This window comes from Zonotrichia leucophrys, chromosome 6 (genome assembly GCF_028769735.1).
Source record: "Zonotrichia leucophrys gambelii isolate GWCS_2022_RI chromosome 6, RI_Zleu_2.0, whole genome shotgun sequence".
Lineage (NCBI taxonomy): Eukaryota > Metazoa > Chordata > Aves > Passeriformes > Passerellidae > Zonotrichia > Zonotrichia leucophrys.
In genome coordinates this window covers 12,676,604-12,703,125 of record NC_088176.1, presented here as the reverse complement: position 1 = coordinate 12,703,125, position 26,522 = coordinate 12,676,604, and the positions used below count along the sequence as shown (strand labels likewise).

The 26,522-nt window shown below is 45.8% G+C and overlaps 1 protein-coding gene across 1 annotated transcript; it reads right to left on the bottom strand.

Annotated features, from left to right (window-relative positions):
• Positions 1-115: 115 nt before the first annotated feature.
• Positions 116-26,496, bottom strand: ARL3 (ADP ribosylation factor like GTPase 3). Its single transcript, XM_064717297.1, has 6 exons — positions 26,398-26,496; positions 16,309-16,452; positions 15,101-15,217; positions 10,969-11,019; positions 8,808-8,993; positions 116-412 (listed from the first exon to the last, which is right to left on the bottom strand). Exons 1-6 carry the CDS (start codon positions 26,398-26,400, stop codon positions 365-367), a joined length of 549 nt encoding a protein of 182 aa, XP_064573367.1. The 5' UTR covers positions 26,401-26,496; the 3' UTR covers positions 116-364.
• Between the last annotated feature and the right edge of the window lie 26 nt (positions 26,497-26,522).

Genomic DNA, 26,522 nt, shown 5'->3' with positions numbered 1-26,522 from the left:
TCCTATGCATCTAAGCTGCTACAGTAACTCACCACTCCCTCTGCTCCACACTGAATCAGTCTTGCTTCTGCTTACAAACTTGCTTGCTAATCAGACATTTAATACTACTTATGCATAGGGAGGAAATATGTAATTCCTTTATTGGGATAAAAAAAATGATACTAAAGAGCAGGTCAAGTTCCAAATCCAGCAGTAGGTTTAAACCAACGTTGCTCCCTTTTTTCTCTCTTTTTTTTTTTTTTTCTTTTAACAGCTGTAGCTGTGCACAGATGGAAAAACATTTGGTCAGAAAGCAGCAAATTAGTGTTTTCAGGCTAGAATTCTGCTCCCACCGCTCCTCCATTTCCATGCAGCTCAGAATGCTTTACTTCTTCTTAGTACTGACATTTTTGCACACCCAGTTCATGCCGTCCTTCAGACAGAGAAAGGTAACGTTAGTCAAGCGACAGGAGGAGGAATCCCCCAAGCCCACCCCACCACCGTTCTGCAAGCATCATGTTCTGCCTCCTCATTGACCCCCTGCCTGCCCTTCTGTCCCCAAAACCACTGTGGGTTAAAAAAATAAGTGCTTCCTTGCTTGGTAGATGTTGTCACACAGAGGTTATTAAATCTTTCATCTGACCATAAAAAAGTATCATCATCTCATCACATCACTATGTGTAGGTCCTACGAGGAAGGATCGCTTTGCAGTCAAGGTACGTCAGAGCAGATGAAGGCTCTGTTCTAGGTTTGGCTACAGATGGTTTGTGTAATCTTGGGCAAGTCATCTTATCTTTGAGACTGGATTTTAGGAGACTGTTATACAGTCAGCCCCCTGTTAAGAAAACAGGTCTAATTCTCTGTTCATCTGCAAGCCTTGAAATCCAGATTCATGAAAGTCACTGCAATAACCAGACCTGGACCCTGCTCCCTGTTCCTCAGGGCCCCCACAGAAAATGGGCCCTCAGTGATCCCACAGGGGTTCAGTGAGAAACGACATGGTCCTGTTTTAAGAGGCTGATATACTCCTTAAGGTATCTCTGTAAAAATGTGTGGGTGACCTCTCTGGCCAGAGCAAGCAGGACAGCAACACTTGTGCTGTGAATACCCAATTTGTGAATTTATTGCTGAGATCCCAGAACGGGATATGCTATTGAAAGCCAAAGCTTCATCTGCTCCTGTCACTTATCTGTTAGGAGATGTGCCCAATGGAGTGCAAGATGCACAGTCTCCTCATATTTGTGTCCCATCAAATCCCTTACCTCTGTCCTGTCTACGAGGTATCTCTGCAGATAGGGAGGCTGAAGGCAAAAGGTAGGGTTTTGGGGATAAGAGAGGAGCAGCACATCTTTGTGTTTGGAAGTCAGGCAAATATCACCTCAGAGTTCAGAGTGGAGGGATTTCACTGTATTATGTTCAGTGGTCATTTGTGTATCATTACCACAACAACCTCAGTTAGACCCTAAGAAAGGTCAGAGCTTTTAGGCAAACGTCACTGGTTGCCCTACGGTAGCAGTGTTGCTGATTTCCTATTCCCTTGTTCCCAGAGTGCCAAAAGGCTGCCAAGGAGCTCAGCTCCTCCAAGGACAGGCAGCCCAAGGCAGAGTACAGCAGGCCCTTTGCGTGAGCTGACACTCACTGCTGTGCCTCTTTGCTGTCCCTCAGCCACAAAGGTGGTTGCCATGTCAGAGGGGAGCTAAAGAGTTAAGAGAGAAGAGAGGGTGTCCTCAGGGCTTAATCAGAAGCAGAGAGGTTCTCACTTGAAAATACCAATTCACCTTGATAACTGCGCTATGTGACACTTCTTATCTGAAGGGGAGCAGCAACTTTTGAAATCAGCCCTTGTTGCTGTGTTAAATAAAGAATAAGTGACCCCAGTTTGTGCTGGGGTGCACGAGGCCCTACACTAATAACACTTCTAACTCTAACCTTGGGGAGGGTTGGTGTCTCCAGTTTCATTTATTTATCTCCCCAGCAGAGATCAGTGTAAAACAAATTGTCTGAAATCCTCTGAGCAAATGGGAAAAGATGAGAGGTAGATTCATTTTAAGGCCTGGTAGCTTTGTGTCTTCCCCTTTCAATAACACTGATAACCTAGGTGTAAAACATGTAATGCCTTAAGCAATCAATAGCATGGTTTAAAGCTTATCACTTTAGAGAGAGAGGGAGCAAGTGATTCCCAGCATGAGGAATGCCAGGGCTTAACAATGGGGCTGGAAGGAGAGGTGTCAAGCCTTTGACTTGATTGTGTGCTTTAGAAATCTGCATGATTGCCTGCAAAGAGTAAAAATAAATAAATAACTAAAAATGCTCTCACAATGATTTCAGCTTCCCCTGCCTTGGAAGCAATAATCACATTTGCACACATCATGGCATACAAGGCAAGCAGAGCTCCTCATTCATTTTGAATGTAGGTTTATTTGCTGAACCAGAACAGCTGAGACAGCTTAAAGTAATAAATATCAGCTGACACCCTCTGCTATTCAGCACAGTAATCCCAGAAACAATACATCACTGCAAAACAACAAACACGCATCCTATCTTCTACCTAATCTGACCACAACCTGAATTCACTGTGATTAAAACACTGCCTGCTGCCACTGGGGAGCTGGGCAAGGAGAAAGGCAGACCATTGCAGCACCAGCACAGCGAGGGTCATAAAGCAGAGTTTATGATGGGATTTACCATGGCTGGGAGCCTGGCTGCATGAAGCATTTAACGAGGGCAAGAGAATGACATAGCAAAATGCAAGAGGAAAGGTGAACTCCAAACACGCTTGAAATACGTAAGTAGGTCACCAAACTTTTAAAGCAGAAATAGATTTTAAAAACTCTCTTCTGGAATGAGTTAATTGACAGGAAAAAATCACATTTAATTGTAAATATCCCCCTGCCTGACAGTGATAAAGGGAAAATTAACATGTTCAGCTGTATCAGAAAGGTGTATGTGAGATGTGTTCCTCAGCTACGTCTGCAGCTTCTGGTGTAAATTTTTTTTTTAAGGGGAGTGTTGTTCTGCAGTGTCCCCAGATGCTTTGGAGAATACCAAATGCAATGGAAAGCAAAAAAACCTAAAAGGTACATTTGCAGTTTTTCTACCTATGGTGTGAAGCAGGACAGAGCATTGGTAAGATAAAGAAATCCAGGGAAGCTGCTACAAACACAAAGAGCTGCTATGGGAAAGGCACATGGGAAGGAGGAAACAGTGCTTGAAAGAGTCAAGTCCTCAAGGAGTCAACTGTTGTCATCCTTTGTCCCTGCGCACTCTGTCCCTATATCTGCATGTTTAAAAGATGGTTCTGTGAAGAAAGTATAATCCCTACAGTAACATTTAGATCTTGATAGATGTCCTTGTGCTGCTTTGTTGAGACACAGAAACATTGGCAGGTACTCTGAGGACTGAGGCGGATACAATATTAGTATTCCAGCCTCAAGTCAACCCTGGGAAAACTTAGCCAGGGAAAGATTTCAGATCTTTCAGCTTTGCCTCTCTTAGCTCCTTAACAAGCAGCTAGTAAACTTTACCAAAGCAAAGAGAGAGAACCCCAGGGAAGAGGATAATGCTCCTTGAAGAGAAATGCTGCTCACACAACCCCGCCTTGCTGCAGTCCCATCTGCTATTGTGCCAAGGGAGCTGTACTCCAAGGCCCTTTGGGAAAGTACTGGTAGAGCCTTCCTTGGGAGAAATAAAAAGTCCTGCTTAAGATTAGCCCACTGCTTGCTTATTCTCTGCATTATCAGCTTTGTGGCTATGGGAGTGAAGTAATCTGACTTCAAACACAGCGAACAAGTCCTTTCCACCCCATAAAAAGCCTCGCGATTTCTGCTCCCCTGCAAGCCTGGGATCAGGCAAGGCCACAAACTTGTGACCCCTAATGTGACCTTAAGGACAGAAAAGCTTAATCCTTTCATGTAATCCTCTGTCTGCCATAACAAATTGGGTCAGGCAAGTGCAAAATTTTCAATCTCTAGCATTTTTGGTATGCGTTATTTTAACTGTCACTTTCTTCTCCCTCTGCACAGCCAGGACTGTGCCTTCATTATCTGTCATTTCCTTGCACCTCTGGTGATCATACAGGCTGGCTCCTGCCAGTACATTATCCATTGGGTTTTGCCTGGGTGAAAGCTTATTTTCTTGTCCTCTGAGACCTTGTATCCCTGTAGACTCCCTCCTTACCCTACTTAAAAATCAGAAGACACTGCCTTGTAATCTGGAAACATGGTTGCTTTTCCTCAACATGCACAGGCTCTGTCTGCTCCAAGAGAGATGCAGTCATCAAAACTGGTTTTAAATCATATTTACAAATAGCTCCAGAACCTTGTTAAGATGTGGGAGATCCCCATCCAGCCTTTCCTGGCTAAGACTAAACCTAAGCTCTGCAGATACCTCACTGGTATGTGTATCTGCCAGGGATGGTCCTGCTTTAAATCTTGCCCTTATGAAAGTGTTGAATCGCAGCACAAACATAACTTAGGTCTTGGGCTTCATTCTCAACTAGGTTGAAACAGCCAGGGAAGATACAGAGGCTCAGCCTTCCCCACAATCCTTTGGGCCAGATGGGCTCTGGCATAAATTGGAAAAGTTTAGTGGCTACTCTCAGATTCACTGGCTCTTTTAATGGTCTCCAGAGGGTCATTATGCTTGGGAGACTCTGGACACAATACGCTGCATCATCATTCTGGAGGACAGTTCCTCAGGGCAGGCTGAACTCCTGCTGCCCTGATTGGAGAATCTTGCTTCAAAGAAACAAGCTACAGAGCACACATCAGTCCCAAGCCTTGAGTCATATTTAATATCACACCCTGGCCCCTAAATAACACCTCAGCAAGAGAGGAGGCAGCAAAGCAGAAGGCTTCTGTTTGCTTTCACACCAACCCTGGCTGGCCAGGGTGGAATGTACACAGCTTTTGCACACCAAGGGCTACAATTTGAGACCTGGTCACAAATACTCCAAGAGATCCTACATGGCACCAGAGTCACTGTGAGGCAATAGTTCCCTTATGTTCCTCTGCTGTCATCAGTAATCACCTCCCTCACTTGCTGAGGTCTCAGTGTAGGCTGGTCAGCACCCCATTCCAGAAGAAGAGCCCAGATGTGGCAAGGAGAAAAGGCTTTCCTGCTTTTTATCTGGGGCTGAGGATAAGAACAGACCCAAGAAGACATTATGCTTGGAAAAGCCTCAATGGCACCATGAAGTCTGATTAACAAGACAAGTGCTGCCCACAGTTCCAGTCGGGAGGTAATGAACTCTTCAGCTGGCATAACAGGGGCTGCCAGCTGGCATCCAGAGACACTACATGGAGTTTCCAGTTAACCCAGTCACCTCTCTTCTGAGCCTGCTCAGGACACTGCTAGGCCCCTTTTCCAGAGTCCCTAATGGTTAATTTTAAAAGAGAAGATGACTATATGGATTCCCCCCTTAATTAACAGTTTTATTAAATAACCCATTTCAAATAATAGTTAAATTCTCTAAATTTATATCATTCTATTAACCATAATCTAATCTCATTAACCTTGAAATCCCCAGTCTTAACTACCCAGTTCTATACACGATGGTGCTAGCTGCTAAACTAATTAAATGACCTTCAAACTATTTCTCCTTCATGTATCAGCATTATTTATCTTTGTTCATTGCTTTTCCTTCAAGCTATCACAAACATCTTCCCATATGAACTCTGTTTCTGCATGTGCTTAGTACGAGATTTGCCACCATTCTTCCTTGAAAGATCTGTCAGTAATGTCTCTAATTCTACTCCAGCTAATCAAACTCCAGCTAATCAAACTCCAGCTAATCCATTCCATCACCTGCAATGGTTGGTGTGCTCATTCCTTGACTTTCATTCTGAACACCTGATGCTTCCCCAACTCCATTTATTTTGCTGCCACTCATTGTCATTTCTCAACAAAGTCCTTAAAGCGGTGACCTGAGATTTAACCACATATGGAGAGCTCCTGTTCTGAGCCTCTGGTATCTGTGGCCCTGGTGTACCACAATCCTCAAAAACATCTTTCCTAATCTCATTCTTTAAACAAGTTTTTTGATTCTCCTAAAGTTTGACCTCTCCTTCACATCCCAGGACTGAAGACACCATTTTTTCCTAGGCTGATCTGGGTTTATTTTAAAAGCCATCTCCCCAAACACTTTGTTCCATTTGCAAGGAAAGGGAGTGCTTGACATTCTTGCTGTCTGATTTGACAGAGCTGAAGTTATGACTGAAGAGAAAAGTAGGGGCTCTTCTTCTGTAAGCTATAGAGAGCTGGCAACTTTCCTGACTTTTCTGCAATAATCATTTATGGAATAAGCTGAAGAATTTAGGGCAATGAGACTGACTACAACAAAGTGGGATGCTATCTAGCCTGCATCTAAACTAATTTGTCTAGATAAGCATGATGAACAAAAATACATAGGCCTGCAAATACTTTTATTTAGTTCTGGTCTTCTACTTTCTGGAAGTGAATGCAGAAGCAGATTTCATTTCCCTGGCAGAGGGTATTGGACTGAGTATTTGCACTACTGGATGATTAAGGATGTGCTGTGCTTCAGGGAGGAGGCACAGTAAGAAGGTGCTGTCAGTGGAAAAGTGTGCAGCCCACTCCATAGACCCCACAAATCTGCCTGAGAAGGAAGCACATTTCAAAGCTCAAGAACAGAAAGTGACACTTTGTATCATTTACTTTTTCCACATCCAACACACATCTCTGAATTTCATCTGTCTCTTTACTGCCCCTTTGCAGCTGGAGAGCTCCCTTGGACTTCCATAACCTAGAGAAGGGCCTGAAGGGGTAGGAAGGCAACCTATGTTTGCCTGAAACCCTGTCAACTGCAGCCTTGTTTTCCTGGTCATACTTCTTCAGACTGGAAATTTCAGAGCAGAGATTTAGAGCTGAAGCTCTTTACAACATTGGCTACAACACAGCTGAATTTGTAGCTTAGCTAAGTACAGGCCCAGGCCAGCATCCTCTTTCTGGATGCCAGTGGAAAGACCATGTAGGAACAGGATCTGCCTTACTCTGTTCTTTGCTCCCAGTTCATGGCCCAAGCTGTTCCTCAGTTAAAAGCTGCCTCCAGATCTTACTGGTCAGCCATTGCCTGCACATCCCTTCTTTAGAAATTCATTTAAGTATTTTTCTGATACTGTTTTTTTTCTTATACCTTTGGTCTCCCCAACATCCTGTGCCAATGAGATCCAGAATTTAATTATGCCACTTGCAAAGAAGCACTTATTTTTATTTCTTTTAAATCATTTTCTGATTATTTCATCAGGAACTCTCTTCCTCTAGCAGTGTAAAAATAGCATACAGTCTATCTGACATTTTTATACCTTATTTTATAAATCCTGAAGATGTTCCCACTCTCTATCCTCTCTCTTACAAACTGCTAGTCCTAATTTATTTATTATCCCTGTATACAGATGCCACTCTGTGCTGCTGATCATTCCTGACAGAGGATCCTCAAATCTCTCCTAATTCTAAGCAGATACGTGGAGTGTAGTTTTTTTCTGATTAGGGTAGTTAAGAGCCTAGAAGAGGTTACCTAGAGAAGATATGGAATTTACATGCTTAGATATACTTATGACTTGACTGGACAAGACTCTCAGCAACCTCCTCTAGACTCACAGCTATCCCTCTTTAAACATGAAGTTGGTCTGAAGATCTTCTGAAGACCCTTCTACCTAATTTTTTGTTGGACTTTATGATTCTACTATTACTACTAAAACCTTTTCAAATGTGGCAGTGACAGAATTTGAGGTCATATCCAAGGTATGGACTCACAATGACTTTAACCTGCTAGAAAAGATGTTTCTTCTTTGCTTTCTTGTAATTGTCCAGTGTTTGAATTTTCCTCTCTGGCCTTTGATGAGCTCTGTTCCCAAGGCTCTGCTTCTGAGTAATGGCAGCTAATTTTGAGTCCATCGTCGTATAATTAGGATTGTTGTTTCTCATGTGCATTATTTTGCCCTTGTCAACACTGAATTTCATCTGCCATTTTACTGCCCACTCAGCATGGAGGGCTGCTTCTGTGACTCTTCATACTCAGCTTGAGATCTCACTATTCCGAACTGCTCTGTAGCATCTGCAAATAAGGTTTTACTGAAACTGCAGTGAAGATAAATGTCTTCACCATTCTGTTTCTTTAAATATCAGTGAAGGGAGTACTCAGATTTCGAGCTCTGCAAATACCTCATTAATTCAGGAAAACCTAAGAGTGAAATAAACAAACCTAGGTCCCATTTACATTACAAAGAACTACTATACCGCAGGAACTGACTACAGCACAGGAGCCCAAGACACAACTATTACAGTTCAGCACAGGGATACAGTGCAGGCCCCTCGGTGTGTTTTTGCTGCCCCACATGCTGACATTAGAAGTGGTTGTTGCTCCATGTGCAACTCTAGCATTTCTCTGGATGAGAAAAATTGATCAGTTTTTCTCCCTGGTGCCTGGGTTTAGTAAAATGCCAAATGACATCAGTAGCAAAGGTAAATCAGATTTCTAGAGTGCACACTCGCACCAGTCAAAGGGTTAATAGTAAAAGACAATTTGTTTTGTGAGAATGATTAACCTGACAGCAGTCTCTTTAAAAGAAATCAATGTCTTCATCTGGGCCAGCTAAGGGCTCCTGGGTGGGGAGGCAATTGCTCTCCCCTTTACCAGGGGTGGAGAGAGCCCCAGGGCCCCCAGCTCTCCCTTCCCTTTGCGCAGGACCCAAGACACGCACCCCCCGCGTTTTGCACTGCAAGGCTTTGGCTGTGCTGACCCCACCCTGCAGATCAGCAATCTCTTACAGATGGCCTGCTGGCACAGCAAGCCTTCTGCAGAGCCTCACCTGTACTCCCTCTCCTGAAAGAGCTGAACAAGACTGGATCTGCCAGACTCTGTCCCGGATTGTGTGCAGGTTCAGTCCCTCGGCAATCTCTGAAGCAGGGGCAGCCGTCAGCAAATCCTGCTTGTTGGCAAATATGAGCACGGGGACTCCACTAAGCTTCTCTTCATCCAAAAGCTCAGCCAGCTCCTGTATCATTTACAAGGGAGTGGGGTGGGGGGAAGATGGTGAGAGGGAAGGGAAGAAAATCTTCAACCACCAATGCTTGTCTCTAATTAGAAATATATTTAGGGCAAATGCTAGAAGAGTGTGCTCCAGTGAAACCTAGATCTTATTATAAGACAGCAAAAATGTATACAATCATCTCTGCCCAAGGTTCAAAAGCTATTTCTTCCAATTGCAGGTTAGAAAAATCTTAATTTTGGTCTGAAATTAGCAGTTGCCTTAAAGGCTACAACTCCATGTTTTACCAGTCTCTGATCTCAGGAGACCAAAACTGATGAAACAGCAAAAAACAACAAGTACATTGGCAGTATGAGGAATCTGTCTTAAGTTATTGCCTGACTGACCTGATTTGTACCTGAGCAACCACTCACACTGGCCCTGGTATCTTTGCTCATTGTGAGTTTCAAGGGGTTGTTCGAAGTTTTAATCACTACAATTTAAATAGAAGAGGACTTCCCAACCCCCACCTCCTCCCCAAAATGGAAATCTCCCTCCCACAGGAAAGTGCTGATAATTTTGAAGGCATTGATTAGCCGAAGACAAGCTAGATGAGCCTTAATAGTTGAATTTTGGCTCCATATGCACAGCACACATTGGATGGCATCTTAAAAAATGGGTTTGTTCTTTCAAAACTGGTTGACTCAAAAAGATTTTTTTACTAGCTCAAATCTGAATCTGCAGTGGATCAATGGTGGCAGAAATACTTCATGTCTAGGTTGTGCAATGGTCTCATGTGAAAACAGCACTCAGTCTCAAGTCGCTTCCCTATGGGAACATATGACAAACTCAGCAGAACATGAACCTGTAGGGACTGCTGGCATTGCAGACAGATGAGTATAGGAGATTTTTGTGGCCTCCTTATTTATTAGCTGGAAAGGTCTCATGCTCTCAGATAACATTCTAACATCTTTTATCCACTGAATAGAAACTTCGGGATTAAACAAGTGCAGTCAGGGAGATGCTAAACTGCAGTGGAAATACAACTCCATCCCCCCCAAAAGCAATGTTTGGCTTGGAGGCCAGGATGAGAGGATGGAGTTATAAACAGAACTGGCTGGGAAATTTTCAACAAAATAGGTCTTTCATCTGACACGGCTGATTTATTGAAACCAAAAGTGTTTGCGGAAATATGAGGAGGGGTTTAGGCTGGCTCCGCCTGACTTGGGCAAGTGATCTAAGCTGCTGCTTCCTTTCTATCTCTTTTGCCCAATGAATATTTAATTACTGATATAAAATGAAATAGCTCCAGCAGGGGAAAGATTCCCCCACTCCTAGAACAACCAACAGTTCTGCTGTTGGGGTATGTCCATGAGACTTGAGAGGCAAAAGATCAAGTATCTCCTTCAAATCAGGCAGAACAGAAGGCTTTAATCTACATCTCCCATTTCTGTGGGGTAAATCTATTGCTAGCTATTTTGGGACACTGTCACTTTCACAATTTTACACAATAAAGTTTAAGTCCTATTTTTGTTCCAACCTAAAACAAAAAATGTTACAAAACATCAGAACTTTGTAAAACGGAAATCTTATTTTCTGGCCAGTATTAGTTAGATAGTTCTTAGCTTTTTTACAATTACATCCAAAAGACAATCAAGTCAATATGATTTCCATTTCAGCTTCGTAAATAAGAAAATAGGATTCCTCAGGGTCTTGGTTTGGCAAGGTTTAAAGGACTTAGAGAAGTTTGTGCTTTCAGTATTAGGCTCCATTTGCTATTATTGTATAACTTTAATGAACACTGTTCTATTTAAACAGAATTAGGCTACCTATTTTCCTTGTTTCACATCTACCAAAATAATCTGTATTGATGTTGAAAGGCAAGTCTCTTGAAATGCAAATTTCCTTCATAAACAACAAAATCTTCTTCCTAACTTTTGTGAGCAAGGGGCACTCAGAAGCACTGAGTTACTTCAAAGGAAGCTGGGCTTAAGTAACTTACCTGACCTGTTTCTTCAAACCTCTTCCTATCTGCACTGTCAATGACATAGATCTGAAAAAAGAAATTACAGGAAAAGTTACTCTTCCCAGAAGACACTCTTCCACAGCAGCATGTGCTTAAGTGAATTTACACTTTTGGGCACAAAGATCCTTGCTATTATTTGCAGCAAATGTTGACAAAACTTCATGATGTTCTGAAAGGAGAGGAACCGCCTCTTTTAATGCCAGAGAAGTGGACAACCATGTGGGTAGAATCAGAAAGGAGCTGGCAGAAGTACTGGGATGCTGTCACAATCACCACAGCATATATTATCTGAAGAAAACGGGAGATTGCTGGTATTGTTTCAAACCTATTGTTACAAGCTGAAGCTGACCATAGGAGGGTAAAACCTGGGGAGCCAGACATGGCCTTTCACCCCAGCAAAGTATACAAACACTGGCCTGGTGTGACTGTACCGTGCTGCTCTCTAGCATCACCTCCTCAATAAGCCACCAAGGCACACAAAGGCACTCAGGGGACACATGAATGTGTTGGGGACATTGAGTTTGTCTCCATCAGGCAATCCTACTGTAGCCTCTTGGAGAGGGTGGTTGGGTATGAAGGCTGGATTCAGCCTGCAAGACTCCATCCTCAGTTGCCACCTAAAAAAATGGGGAACCTCAGTACAACATGCAGGCAAGAATAGACTGGTATCCCTTTTTCCTTGCTTGATACATGAAGGTTTTTGAAGAAGGATGCTGGGATAGCAGACAGGGATGGGACTGGTGACAAACACTGAGCATTTTGCTTCCAGTTGCTGCCATTCCCCATCAGTAGTGATTGAAGCAGCTAGCATGTCATCTGCATGCACTTTGGTGGCTTACAGGGAGCAAGTGTCAGCCTGGTTTTCAGGGAATAGATGAGCACAGCACCCTGCCATCAAGATAAATGGCAGCCTTGCAGGCAGTCTCAGCATAAGACTCTATGCTTCTAGGATGATTTCGATCAAATAGTAGGAGGAGGGAAGATCTCTAGCAGCAATATCTATTAAACTATAGGCACTCTCTTAATGAACAGCATTTGAGTTGTTTGAAATGGGACCAAACACGCAGCAGGAAAATCTGTATGCGAGGCCTGAGGAGGTAACCCAGCAACCTCCCAGCCGCTGTGCAGATCACTGGGGGCTGATGTGCACTGACAGGGGCTGGGGGCCGCGGCAGGGCTGGACGCAGCTGCGTGGGGATGCGTCAGCAGAGCACGCACCCGCTGCCACGTGATGGGGACCAGCCCGTGGGCATGACACACGGGCCTCTCCCTGCAGTGTGATCCCCAGCACGTGCACCAAACTGCATCAGCTACACACGGCCTCCCCGCCCCTACCAGGCATCCACCCCTGTGCATCCCATGTAGGGTAGGAAACACAGAGCAAAAGAAAGGCAGAAGCTGCAGGGCTGGCAGTTGTGTTCTGGGGTGAGACTGGATTGTCATCTGTCTCTGGCCATCTCTGGGGAAGTCCACAACACATGAATGCAATGGTCGAGTGCTGCTTGTGAGCTGAAAGGCAGCACCTTCCATACTGCAGTGCTTCTCTAACTGGGAAGGAATGGCTCTGGGTCCCATCCAGCCAGGCTTTCCCCTGCACTACTCATTCCTCACTAGGGAGCTGTTTTGCAAGATGAGAACTAGATACAACAGTGCTTGGGGCAAAAGCCACAAAAGCACAGCACAGAGAAAGCAAAGTATGTGCCGAGTGCCTACTTCCAAACCAGCAAGCACTGTGCCAAATAGCTGCAGGTGCCTGTCTGAATATGCAATCAGCCAGATATCCACACCTTATTTGCCTGCGTTAAGCTTCCAAATATCACAGGTGTGTGATGCAAGACCAAGCTCTCATTCAAAGGCACCTGCATGGATTTGAATTTGTAATTACTTCCTGCTTTTTAATACTCTTTAGAGGGTCCTTTCTGTTTTATGCAATGCAGTTTAGGGGAAGAGGGAAGCAGGGGGTCCTGGGAACTGTAGTGTATCTCATGTCCAACCTCCTTTTATGGCCAAGGCCACACAAGAGCTGTTTTTGCCTGTGGGGCTTGGTAACATAGTTTACCAATTGGAACACCATGCTGGAGAATGAAGATTTGAGAAAGAAATTCCTGTAAAGCTGGGTACCTCCTTTGAGAAACAAGCCAAAACACAGCCTGGAATAAATGGGTTGGGCAGAAATTGCAAGTGGTGGGACTAGATGAAGAAATAGCACGAGGATAAATTGGCTCAATTTATAAACGCACAATCTGCACCAGGTTTGTCAGAGGGTAAAATTACTGGTTAAAACAGGGGTAAGGACTGGCAGAAGACAGAGGAAGCCATCAGCATACACGTGATCCCAGTTTTGGTGTGTATTGAATAGCAAAGCACTGCCCCAACATGCCAACATCTCCCAGTTTGGGACTGGGAGTCAGCATGAAGTGCAGCTAGGGGAACTCAAGTCCATTGGTGCACCAGCTATTTCTCTGAATTCACACTGCTGCTTCCCCCAAACTGATTCTGCTTCTATCCACCCATTTTCTTAGTCATATGAAGAGATTTTTTTCTGTACATTGCTTTAACTGGGGTGAGAGAGGGGCAGGGAAAACAACTACTTTCATCTCCTTCAGTCTTCAAATTCACCTTTATTTCTGCACCTCCCATGCAGCACACACTAGGAAGGGGGGAAGGCAACAAACCAGTGTAGTTTATTGTCTTTGCCAGCAGAGTCTTCCAGATACCGTTTTGTGGCTGCACAGCCTCTGCATCCTGAGCACCTGCCCCAGCAGGCAGAGATCCCAATGCTGCTGCTTTGCAGGGCTGACCTTGATCTGCACACTTATTGCCTCCCCACCACCCACAGCACTAGAGCCTGAGCTCAGTGGGCACAGTCACCTCACAGCCACACCATCTCTGTCCTCAACAGCCACAGAGGAGCACAGTGTGCATCCTGCTCATTTCTCAAACCCAGATCATACCCCATGAAAAATCTCACAGCTCCTCTTTGCAAAAGCAATCAGCTGGGTTTTTGCAGTGGTGGCTGTTCCTGAACTTTAGATTCCAAATTAAGGCTCAAAAACGAAGATTGGCAAAAGAAAGTATCAAGGGTTTACTAGTCACATTTAAGTAATAGCTTCATTTGGACAATGTTTTCTAAGCCTGCAGGCACAGCCAGGCCTTTCAGCAACTGGACACAAGCCTTGGTGAACAGAGTCCTATTCCAAGTTGCACTAATCCTTCCATGCAAGTGCACTGAAGCTTCTGACACATTACTGAGTATATGTGTGACAGGAGGGAGGAATGGTGTCCTTCTGAGAGAGCTTCCTACCTTCCCATGGGAGTATGCAGACCTTGGTTTTTCCCTGTTCCCACAGGCAATAGTGCTTGGGGCAGAGAGAGGCCTGCAGCCCCCAGTCTGCCTTCATCCTGGCATATGTGACTGCATGCTAGAGGTGATCTTTGAAACTAGCCAAGACAGCACCTGGAGGGTCCCAGGGCAATGTGCTCTGGCATGGAAAAACAAAGGTCCTGCACTGTAAATGTAATTGTGGTCATCTGTAGCTAATTGTAAGGTAATTACAGCTAAGTTGCCAAAACCATTAAAAGACAGCCTTACAATTAAAGAAGAAAAAGAAAAGACAAGGGGTCTCTCTGTGTCTCTCACTCAGAAGCTTTCCTATCTGATGCCAGACAAAGCATTTAATTCTTATGCCTCAGTTTCCCTACCTATAAAACAAGGCACCATACTGACCTACCTCTACATATAATGTTTAAGTCACTAATGCCCACGACAGGCCTTCAGAGTCTCCAGTGAAAGGAGCTATAGATAGGTAAAGTATATGCTATTAATGTTCTTTCATTTGAAAGAGACTGAGATGAGAGGAAAGGAACTGGCTATAAACAGCACCATCCTGTGAAAGTAAAAACATGCAACTGAATGATTTCTGCAAACATAACTGTATTTTTCTTACTGCACTCAACCAATCTTGCCATTTAGCTCAGAATAACTCCTGTTACAATGGCAATGGTGTTACTGAGGGCTGGGACATTACATTACTTGTTTCTGAATTTCTGGCTGAGACCTTGGAAAGCCATTGCATGAACACAGCATTCAGCTGCAGCCAATACTCACAAGGATATCAGTGTTTTCAAAATAGTTCCTCCAGTATGGTCTGATCTTCCTCTGTCCGCCTATGTCCCATACATTCAGTTTGAAGCCTTGAGACTGTACACTTTTGATGTTGAAGCCCTGGAAAGAGCAGAAACAAAGCCACACAGAGCATAAACCTCAATGGCTGGAGCATATTTGTAGCCAGACATTAACACCCTATATATCCCATGCCTGCAATGTGCATTGAGATGGGCTGGGGAGCCACAAAGATGGATCAGCTGTGGGACAGGCACCAGCAAAAGCAGCTGCTAAACCATCAGTTTGTCAGTGCTCTTGGGTCAAGGGTTGATGCTGTCATGCCTATGGAGACATATGATGCAGTTAGTGCCCTAAGAGAGCTCAGCAGGGTGGGTGCAGGAAGAGGTGGGAGAGCTGCAGATAAGGAGAAAACAAGGGCACTGTGAGAAGCAAGATTGAGCTTGTGAAAGCTGAGTAGACAGTCACAACTAATATGAAGCCAGAGGTCTCAGCTCAATTCGACACGACGCAGCTAATGCTGGGCTTAAAAGAGCAACAGCTGCACGTCTGAAGGGTCCATTTCATCAATTAGAGCACCAACTGAAAGTGCATTCAAGTAGAAAAACAGGATGTGGTGTGGGCTGGCAACACACTGCCACACCACCCAGGGGACCAAGGCTTGGAATTAGGGTGCCAGGGCTGGGAGCTTTGGGAGGCAGCTACAGGGTGGGGGGAAGCATATCCCATAGCTCTCTAGCAACCTCCTCTGGAGCAATGCTGCAGTGCTTCTGAAGGGAGCCATCCCTCTCCTCCAATCCCAAAGCTCAACCAAAGGGCATAAGAGACATTAGAGAGGAGCACTGGTATATGCAGAACCCTTGGAGCTGGTTGGGTGAAAGATGTAAACAGACAAGGGTTCGTCCAGTGCTGCAGCATCCACTCTACATGTCCCCTGTTTGGCAAGGAACAAGGTCTCATCCATGCAAAAGCCTTTTGCAGAACTCCACAGCACTCATCCACTTTTGCACTACCTGACCAATGCGGCCTGAAGCTCTCTGGCTCCTTCAGGAAACCTCCTCTTAGGCAGAAAAGACACAAACTTAATGGTGCACCAGGGTCCAGTTGCTCCCCCTTTTAGAATCATGAGCACTTTGTGTAACATGGCAGGTGGGACCACAGTAACTGCCTCAAGAAGGAAAGGCCTTCCTCACCTGTGTTGGGGTGATGTGGCTGATGTCCTCTGATGCCAGCTGTTTCAGGAGTGTGGTCTTGCCTGCATTATCCAGTCCCAAGAGGAGGATTCTCACCTCCTGGTCTGGGGTGCTTTTCAGTTTGCGCAAGATTGACAGTAAACCCTAAATGCACAAGAGAGACCATAGCTGTTATTTCCCCACCCCAACTCTCGTCCCCCACAATGTTATACCCTCCTCCCCTGAAATGGATTCTGTCTGGTGGTGGCTCCCAAGACACCCTAAATACCTTCCTGCAGTCCTTACTCCCATTTCATTTCCTACTCCTCCCTTTGCCCCTATTTTCTTCCATCTCAGAGTACCAACAAGGTCTCAGACAGCACAAACGTCACACAGTGGGGTGCCCTGCTGGCTGCACTGCTCTTGTCACACAGCTGTTTGGCATTCCCTGTGCCAGGGAGACAGTGCCTATGCATACCCTGTGCAGAAGCTTGCAGACCACATCCTTGCAAGCTCTTCATTACTTTAATCAGAGGGAAAACCCCATTAATTTGATCTGCCTCCTAGGTAACTACAGCTTACAATGTACCTGACATTGGTTCTTACAGTAACTACCCTGGTCATCTCAAACCTCGTTTATCTGTCTAAAACATGCTGAACCCATGGAGCATGTGCAGTTGTGATTCTCAGGATGTAGCACTTAACAACTACCTCAGATTACCACACATCCTCACTAAGAAAAGCACAGTGGATTCCAGTCATTACCCAGGCTCAGCTCTCTGAGCTGACAGTATCACTCAGGATTAGGAAACAGAATATGCAGGTCAGCTCATTTACAAGCATGCACCTTATAGCAGCACACCCAAGTTTTTGTCAGTGCCACCAGTCAGAGACCAGCGCCTCTCTAAAATGGCTGGAAAATACTCTGGATCCTGGTACATAACCAAGAGATGCAAATCACCCTGCTACCACCTGCCTCTCCCTGCCCAGCCCACCCCACAGGAGAGGGACAGTTGCAGCCAAAGGCACAGGAGCAGGCTGTGACACCAGGAATGCCTCAGTGTCTTTGGCACGCTGCCACACTACTCTGCAGCCCCTGCATGTCAGGGACTCCTCCTCAGAGCCCAAGAAGCACACACCACACTGAGACCCTGCCTGTGGACACAGGTGCTCTTGCTACTAATTTGCCTGAGAAAATCCAGGCAACACCTACAGCCCCTTCTGGAGCCCTCAGCATTCCTGATCCATCTCTCCCAGACAATTCCCTTGTCGAAGCCCACTAAAACCAAGAGCCAGGAAGAAAGTTCAAATATCAGCAGAAACCTGAGCCCATGGAGCCCACATCTCAAGCCTTTTTGTTCTCCCAATAGCAAAATGGAGAAAATGCTTCTTGTCGACCTGCAAGGGTGTAATCAGTTAAATGTCTTGAAGTGTTTTGTTGCTATGAGGAACTAAACCCTCTAAACATTCCTGCTGAGAGCCAAGGACTATTTGAGCCTTGAAGGTTGCTCCCAATCCCCTCCAGATCATGGCAATCAGAAACTTGTCCTCAGGATAAAGAGCTGCATGTCGCAGTACAACTGTCACCACTGCAACACATCCCCTGTCTCCAGCAGCGTCCTTCTGTCCACTCCCTACCTCAGCCACTCTGCAAATGCTGCTTCTGACTGCTCACCTCCCTGCTCCCAGGTGGGAGTGCTTTGGGAAGGACTCGGCACCACAGGTCGTGATGCTAAAGCTTTTAGTAACGCTCAGAGATTCAAATGCATGTGACATCTGATCCACCCCTGCAAGCATTTTCGATTTCAGAGTAATTTAATGGGTTTCTGTTAAATTACCAGCTCCAGGTCAAAAAACGTGCGTGATGTGTAAGAAACAGGAAGGAGAGAAGGAACTTAGTAAAACTGGGCTCGAAAGGTGTGTATAAAAAACTGCAGGATTGCTACTGTTGCTGTGCTTTTAAAAAGCACTGTGGAAAGCTGAGGTTCGGAAATTCAAAGCTTGTGCAAGCAATAGCAAATCTGCAATAGCCCAATAAGCAGGCTCAAGGTATCACCTATTTTGTAGATGATAGGCAGGTAAAAAACTGGGAATCCAGGCCCTGCTCAAGAGCTGAGAATTAGAAATGGGCTCTGCTTGGTAGAGGGTGCTATGCCTGCTCAGTACAGGTACCGGCACAGGCACAGGCACAGGCACAGTAAATCCCCAAACAGCTTTTAGTTGAAGTGTACAGGCCTGTAACACCACGTGCAGGGCCCTGAGGGCCAGATGCCCACAGCTGGCTCTCACCCATGGGCCCATGGCTAATGAATTTCAAGGGCTGTGTTCAGTGCAGCCAGTCACTGCAAGCCCTGCCAGCCCCACAGCTCATCTCCCTGGCCATAGTGCTCAACCCGTGTTCTGCCCTGATGATGGTCTGCATTCCCACACGTCTGAGGAAAGAAAAAAGGAACAGCAGCAAAAATACCTCTAGTGGTTACTTGTTTATATGCATGTCCTAAGTGCCCTTGACATCATTAAAAAGCACAAGTTTTAACTGCATGACTAGCAACACATTTTCTTTTCACCTGCCGTCAAATTTACAGTTGTGTTTGTTGGCTTGTAAATCTGTGGATTTCAGCTCAGTGTGGACAGACTCCACAGGAGCAGGAACTCTAAAATTCACACATTCTCCTTCCTTTCTAGGGAAACACTGAATTTCCCATTCTTATGGGCCTGACCCAAAGCCAATGTACATCAGCCAAAGCACCACTGCCGACTTTGGAGAGCTCTGAATCAGGCCCTATTATTTTAGTTTATTGCTCACAGTTAAAAAAAGAAGCTGTTGAAATGCTAATCCTATTCACAGCTCCACTTGCTAAGAGCAGAGCAGTGTATCCCAGAGCAGATCAGGATTAGGTGCCTTTATATTTCAGAATTCAACTCCAAAATACTGAGCGCAAGGAAATGTATTACAAAGTATTGCTTATCTACCACGGAGCAATTCTCAAGGGTCGGGAAGAGGAACAGTTGTAAATGTTAATAGAGCTTCTCCCATTGTAGATGGATGCTATTTCTGGGCTAGTATGACAGCCTATGAGAAAACGATCAGCATCGTTCCATATTCTACTCAAGTGACACTGCTGCATGGCTGATCACAGGATTATCGGGGGTAGCCAATAGAAGAGAAGATATATATAGAAATAAAAGTATTCTCTAAGGTATAAAGTAAGCTGATTTAAAAGGCTGGAAGACAAGCAAGCCAACATAGAGAACTGGACTTTATTTCAGTAGCTGCCAGCACAGTCTGTATATACAACTTAAATCAAGAGCCAAATAATAGTATTGGTTCCCATGACGGTTTCTATTTTGTAAATAGTATCTAAAATGTGAATCCCTGTAGTTAGCAAAGATTTAAAACTAAAGAAAGCCATGTCCAGATGCATTTCTCTTTTTTTTTCTTTTTACTTTTTTTTTAACTGATCTTGTGAGCATACTGACTAGAAAGACAGAAGGCATTTCCTGACAGCTTAGTAGACTGGAAAAAATAACTCAGCAGAGTTCCCTGCTGTATGCCACCATGATGTGGGACAAGCAGCCCCTGTTGCACACACACTGATGGACAAGCACTCCTCTGCTGGCAAACACAATGCTGAAACTAACGGGCTGAGGAGAGTCAGAAAGCAATGCCTTGCTATTCATGGGATTTGTCAGGTAGAAAGCCATGAAATGGGAAGATGTGGTGCAAAGAGGATGCACAGAAACAGCACAGGAGGAGCAGATTTTTGAAACAGGGCAGGTAAGAAATGTCTCATGCCGGGACTTAGCCAGTAGTGAGAAGGGAGAATTCCCAGGAAGACTGCACAGCAGCCAGGCCAGTGGCACTTGCTCACTGGAGTGTCCAGGGTGAGAAGCAGGACAAGTCTGGAGCAGGCCAGGGTGGATGTGAGCTGGCTGAGGAGCCGCAGAGACGCCTCACAGGAGTGTAAGGGCAGCGTGTCAGCTGCACAAAACTAAGCAGACTGCGGCATCTGTAACAGAGAAGGGAACTGCAGATGCTGTTCAGATAATGAACAGCACAGCATGGCAGCATGTGCAGCCTTTGGAGAAGGGCAGCCAGACAGAGCAACTCAAGGCTGGGCACAGTCAGCCAGCATCCGCTTCTTGGTCACCTCTGGGTTAAGCAAACTATGTCTTATATCAGATTGGCTTGTTTAAAAACATCTTTGTCCTTGGTGGAGAGGGTTTTCTTTACAAGCACCGTGAGGAGACAGACTGATGGGGTCAGCAATGAGGAGACTGCATTTTCCAGACAGTGAGCGGGGACATAGAATAAAGAAAAAGAGACTCCTGACAATTACTATGAAATCAGAGTGGGGCATTAAATTCGAAGATGCAACTAAATGGGTAAGAGCACTCATAAACACATTGAGCATGAAAGCAAAGCTAACCATCTTATTAACATCCTTCAGAAAACAGGGATGTGTGGTTTTATGAAAGTATATCATTGCTAGGTTTAAAATACCCACCAAATTATCAAAGGACTTTCAATTATAGCTGTATGTAGTAATCCTATTCTCTCTCAAAAAAAAATTCCTACATATATAAAAATACAGTGACATTTATAGTCCTAGCTAAGGGTTTTGTGGGTTTATTCATGCTGTATATGGGTCTCTTGAACTAGTTGATGCATGTAACTACATCCTGTACCACAGAAGCCACTGAAAGGAAGATTCACTTTACAGGACAAAGCAAAAATTGGTTTGGGACAAACAGAGCATTGAGATAATCTGTTTAAATATTGTATCAGATTGGCAATATAAAGCCATAATGGAAAGAACAATTCTCCCTTGTACTGAGGGCTGGATACACGGGGCATGGATAAAAAGCGTGGCCCGCAAGCTGCTGCAAAGCACGGTTGGTTCTTATTAGGAAAGAGAAGTAAATGTATTCTGTTTAACTTTGTTAGCCACAAGGCTCAGATAATGAATTTAAAATAAAGTCACCCTCAGTCACCACCAATTGCTTATCTATTAGATGTGGACATTTAGGTAGAATTAATTCACTTCACCAAGATGCAACAGAGCCACAAAGCTCAGCAGCTCAGCCTGCCATTACAATCACATTTTCCCCATCTCTATACCCCTGCAGAGATGCCCTCTTCCCCACTACTGCAACCACAAGTTACTTGATCCTCAAGAATCATCTCAGCCAAGCACATTTGCCATCAAGATGACAACTCCTGTCTCCCCACAGCTCCCCAGCACTGCTGAGCTCTATTCTCAAACTTCTGTGACTTTCCTACAACCGTGGGAGAAACTTCACAAAATATCCATAAAACCAGCCCATGATTCTTCTGCTAATTCCTTCTCTGCCACACCCACAATCCTTGATGAGGTTTAGGCAGCAAATGTGTCAAGTTCAAACCTGTCTTGGATTCTACTTATTTGTATCAGTTGGTTATCTCTCACCCCAGACAGACGGTATTTCCATGGCATGGGAGCACCTTGGTGCTCTGCTGGCACAGCTCTGGGCACCAATTTATTTATTTGCTTTCTGTTAAGCAATATGGTAGCAGTTCACCATTTTTAAAGTGTAAGTTAAAGATAGAGGGTACACGTGATGATTTCAGAAAGTCACACAGGAGGAGCTGACACAGGGAAGGACGAGGGGCTTAGCTGAGCCAAATATCTTGCCTTGCACAGTGGATATATGAGGCTACATTTGTCATCCAGGGTGCAATCCTGCACACACAGAGCTGGAGGAGGGGAGTCCTTTCTGACAACTGCACTGATTAGCTAGTGCCCTGAAGAATGACGTCTGATTACCTTTATCTTCGGCTGCAGAACTGCAAATGTCACTAATGGTCATAAAATCATCCAGTCTTTTTCGAAATACAACCAAAGTAAATTAATCTATTGAGCTCAGTTTATTCAATACTTCTTACTCTGGCAAAACTCCCAAAAAATCATTTGCTTACTGCATGTCTCCACCATATGGTGTCATTCAATGCAGACTTTCTTTCCTGCATTGAAATCCAAAATTTAATGGAGTCGAGTCACCTACAGAGTTTTTCCAGCTCAAACCTACTAATGTAGTTTTCTGTCAAAGAGGTCACACAGCACTTTCCAGTTTGATACATAAACCAATACCAGCATGAATCTTCTTTTCATAATTAAAATCAAACTCCTCTGGTTTCAGCAGGTTTGAAAGAAGTATTTTGCCCTGTGCAGAGAAGAGCCAATGCTCAGCACTGGACAATGTCAGCAGTCTCTGTCTGGTTTCAGAACTTCAAAGTCTTCGCTAGGGATTGGTATACTCTCCTATCTGCAGGTGATTTCTCATATCAACCTCTCAGCAATCAGTAAAATAAACTAAAAATCAGGACACTGAACTGTACTGAAAACTAAAGTAGTGAGACACTTATAATACTTGAAAGCATTTTAACGGGGCTGTTTTAAATAGAGCCTTACTACCAAGGAACAAGGGACAAAATAAAGAATTTTTAAGTATGAGGTACGCCTAGAGCAAGCAAGACATACATGCTGGTTTTCCTAGAAACATGAGCTCAAGACCAGGAGAAAGATGGCTGACTATGCATTTAGCTATGCTATTATTTTATCCTCTTTACCAGATGTGCCTTATGTCAGCTAGGCACTCTGTGACTCAGTTTCCTCAACTATAAAACAGGGCCACACTTTGACAAATCTGGTTTTGGCACAATGATGTCATCTTCAATCAATGGTTTTAGAAAAACACTGGCCATCCTCTGGCCCCAGCATTTATCACTAACATACCACGTCTCTTGGTAAAGATTGTTATTTCAGTGACAATAGGAAGCATTATTGTGACGAGGAAGCCACAAGCTCTGCTTCAAACAGCATTTCCTAAACTTTGGAAAGCAGCACATCCTTTCATGTAGCAGCCTCCCTTCGCCCTTGCCATGTGCCCACTGCAGATGCTGCTTAGCGGTGCCAAAGACTTCCAGCTCCACACATCTCTCATGCTGTGCCGTTTTATGGCTCACCCTTCACTCTGTGCTCCAACTATGACCTTCCACCACCCCTGCCCCACAGCTGTGAGAAATCCTCCTATGCTCTGCAGAAGAAGGCACTGCCCCTCTGTACTTACTCACTTGGACGAACACTGAAATAATTTAAACCTCAGCGTTAACCCTCTTAGCGCCGGAGTTGGAGCAAGCAGTCGTTGAGGGGAGTTTTAGCTCTTCCAGTGCCATCAGGACATGGCAGGAACGTGCTCACAGGCAGCTACCATGGCTCAGATGACAAGCAGTAAATTGTTACATCAAGCTGTCTGGATGATTTCTGACTGCTGACCCATACCCCCAGGCTGCCATAGCTGCTTTGGATGTATTTGCTGCTGTTTCAGAGTTTCTACCACAAATGATTATTCTGTTTTAGTGAAAGCTGAGAATCTAGAGAGATAGTGCATTGCTCTCCAGTCCTCTGTCCAGTCCACCCAGCCCACCAGGCACCCCAAAGTGCCACCCACCCTGCCTGAGAGGCTGTAATTCAAAAAACAACTCCAAGAAGTGGAAAATAGACAAAGAGGCAGTAAAACGTTGTATCAAATAACACGAGCACTGGCGAACACCCAGTCACCCTCTCAGCACACAAATGCCTGGATAAGAGCAGCCAGATCCCAGACTACAGCAGCTTATCAGGACATCATAAGGCACAAAAGCAGATCTGGCAGCTGCAAGCCAAATGTGTCCCACAAAGCACTGCACTGCTGGAGGCAGCTGCCCTCATCTTTACAGCAGATGTCCATCCCGTGATGGCTTTGGTGCCTGGTGTGACATTCCCCATCACCAACCCATCTGAAATAGAGCAGATCCCACAGGCTTTATCTCAGTCTTCTTCTCTGTGACCCAGCAGGTAGGGATGCAGCCAGACTTAACCCAGTGAAGATGAGAAGCTGCCTTTGGTGCTCTTGCTTACACCTCTTCCCTTGCATGAATCCTTCAACTTATGTCCAGAGGGCTCCTGGACAAAATAAGGCTTTACCCTTGGGAAAGCTTGTTTCCCATTGCTATTGCCTTCTGCTTGTGCTCTCTCTTCATGCAGCATCCTCATCAGTGGCTCTACATCCATGGCAGCTCTGTCACCACCCCTCACCCATAGCTCCAACCCTTCCTTCTGGTCCTCACTGCACTTTGCCAGCATCCCACTTGTCCCACCCCAACTACTCTGACATCTAAACCCAAATTGTTTCCAATACCTGCATGACCCTGGTCCATCATCCAGCCTTCCTCCAACCTCAATTTAGACTGCACTACACCCTCACCAGTCTCCCAGCATTGCCCTCCACCCAAGAGACCCAGTTGTTCCCTTCAATCCCTGCTAGTACCTCTCAAATAATTGATTTCTTTCTTCCAACACTTCTTTTCTCCCTGGGATCTTTCTTTCTCTCATCAACATCAAAACTCCACTTCCAGTCTTTCCCACAGTTTATTCTTATTTCTTCTTTTGAACCCAGACTGTCCCTCATCGTGCCTGCCCATGGCAGAAAACTCCAGAGCACACAACATCCCAGCAAACTATCCTAGCCAGCCAAACACTGACTGGGTTTTCCCACTGACTCACCAGACTGCCCATCCCACCCAATTGGCAGTTTTCTTTCAGCCCCTTCTCATGCTGTGTATCAAAAACCAGCCCTTCCACTTCAGCAAGCTCTCTTCTAGCTCCCTCAATTTCTATAGACAGGATCCAAGTCTCAGGGTTGTCTCCTCCCACCTTGACTGGGTTGTCCAGTGCACCTTTAGAGACACAGCTGCTCCCAGACTCTTCACAGGCAGTCTTTCAGCACTGCCTTCCATCCTTGCCAGGCTCTTCCACTGCTCCTTCCCTCCTCAGGCCACGGCCATCCTGGTCCCCAGCCCTCCCAAGCACCCACCCCTCCATCACACCTTTCACACCTTGACTGAATCAACTCCAGGCATGCTGATTCCATCCCAACAAAGAGCCCCCCATAGCATCCTTGAGCCTCCCAGCCCCTGTCTAGACCTGATTCACAGAATCACAAAATCAATTAGACTGGAAAAGACCTCTGAGATCACCAAGTCCAACCTATTACTGAATACTTACACGTCAACTAGAGCGTGGCACCAAGTGCCATGTACAATCTCTCCAATCTTTCCCTAAGCACCTCCAGGGGTGGTTACTCCACCACCTCCCTGGCCAGTCCTTTGCAATGTCCAATCACCCCTTCTGTAAAGAAATTCATTCTAATGTCCAGTCTAAGCCTCCCCTAGCACAGCTCGAGGCTATTTCCCCCTATCCTGTCACTTTCCTCCTCTTCAGACTACACAATCCCAGCTCTTCCAGCCACCTCTCATAGAACTTGTGCTCCAGGCCCTTCACCAGTTCTGTTGCCTTTTTTAGGACTCAACCCCCTTTTTAGTATCCCCCATAACATCTGTGTGCTGCCAGAGCCCCAACCCCAACCAGGGTCTTCCATGGCTGGAGGCCCCAAACGTTCCCTGTTCTCATTCCTTTGTATGGGGGCCTGAACCTGCCCAGCCCCAGGCCCCCATCCTGACTGGATGTCCAGGTGGCACTCAGACCCCAGGCTGGTGTCACACAGTCACAGGATGGGGCAGGCTGCAAGGGACCACAGTCCGTCACTGCTCCAACCTCCCACCCAGGCAGGGTCATCCTGGAGCACATGGCACAGGATCGTGTCCAGATGGTTCTGGAATATCTCCACTGAGGGAGCCTCCACAAACTGACCAATCTGTTTCAGCGTGTGGTCACCCGCACGGCAAAGTTCTTTCTTGTATTCAGGTGGAGTTTCCTGTGCATCAGTTTCTGCCGTTGCCTGTTACCCTACTGCCCGTTGCCTGTTCCCTTACTGCCCGGCAGCACCCAGCAGTGCCTGGCTCGCTCCCCTGGTTCCATCGCCTCGGCCCCCCCTCTCATGGCCCAAGGCCTGCCCGTGCCTGCCACGAGCCCGGCCGGGCCCGTGAGACCCCCCGGCCCCCATCACCCCACGCTCCGCGGGGGGATCACCCGCGGCCTCAGACGCCCCCGGCCGCGCCGGCCCCGTCCCTCAGCCCTCAGCCCGCCCCGGCGGCCCCGAGCCCGGCCCCGCTGCCCCCGCCCCGCTCACCATCCTCGGCGCGGCCCGGGGTTACCATGGGCAACTGCGTCACACCCACCCGCGCGCCGACGTGCCCGCGCCGGGGGAGGGGCCAGCCATGGGCCCGCCCACGAACGAACGGCGCACGCGTATTG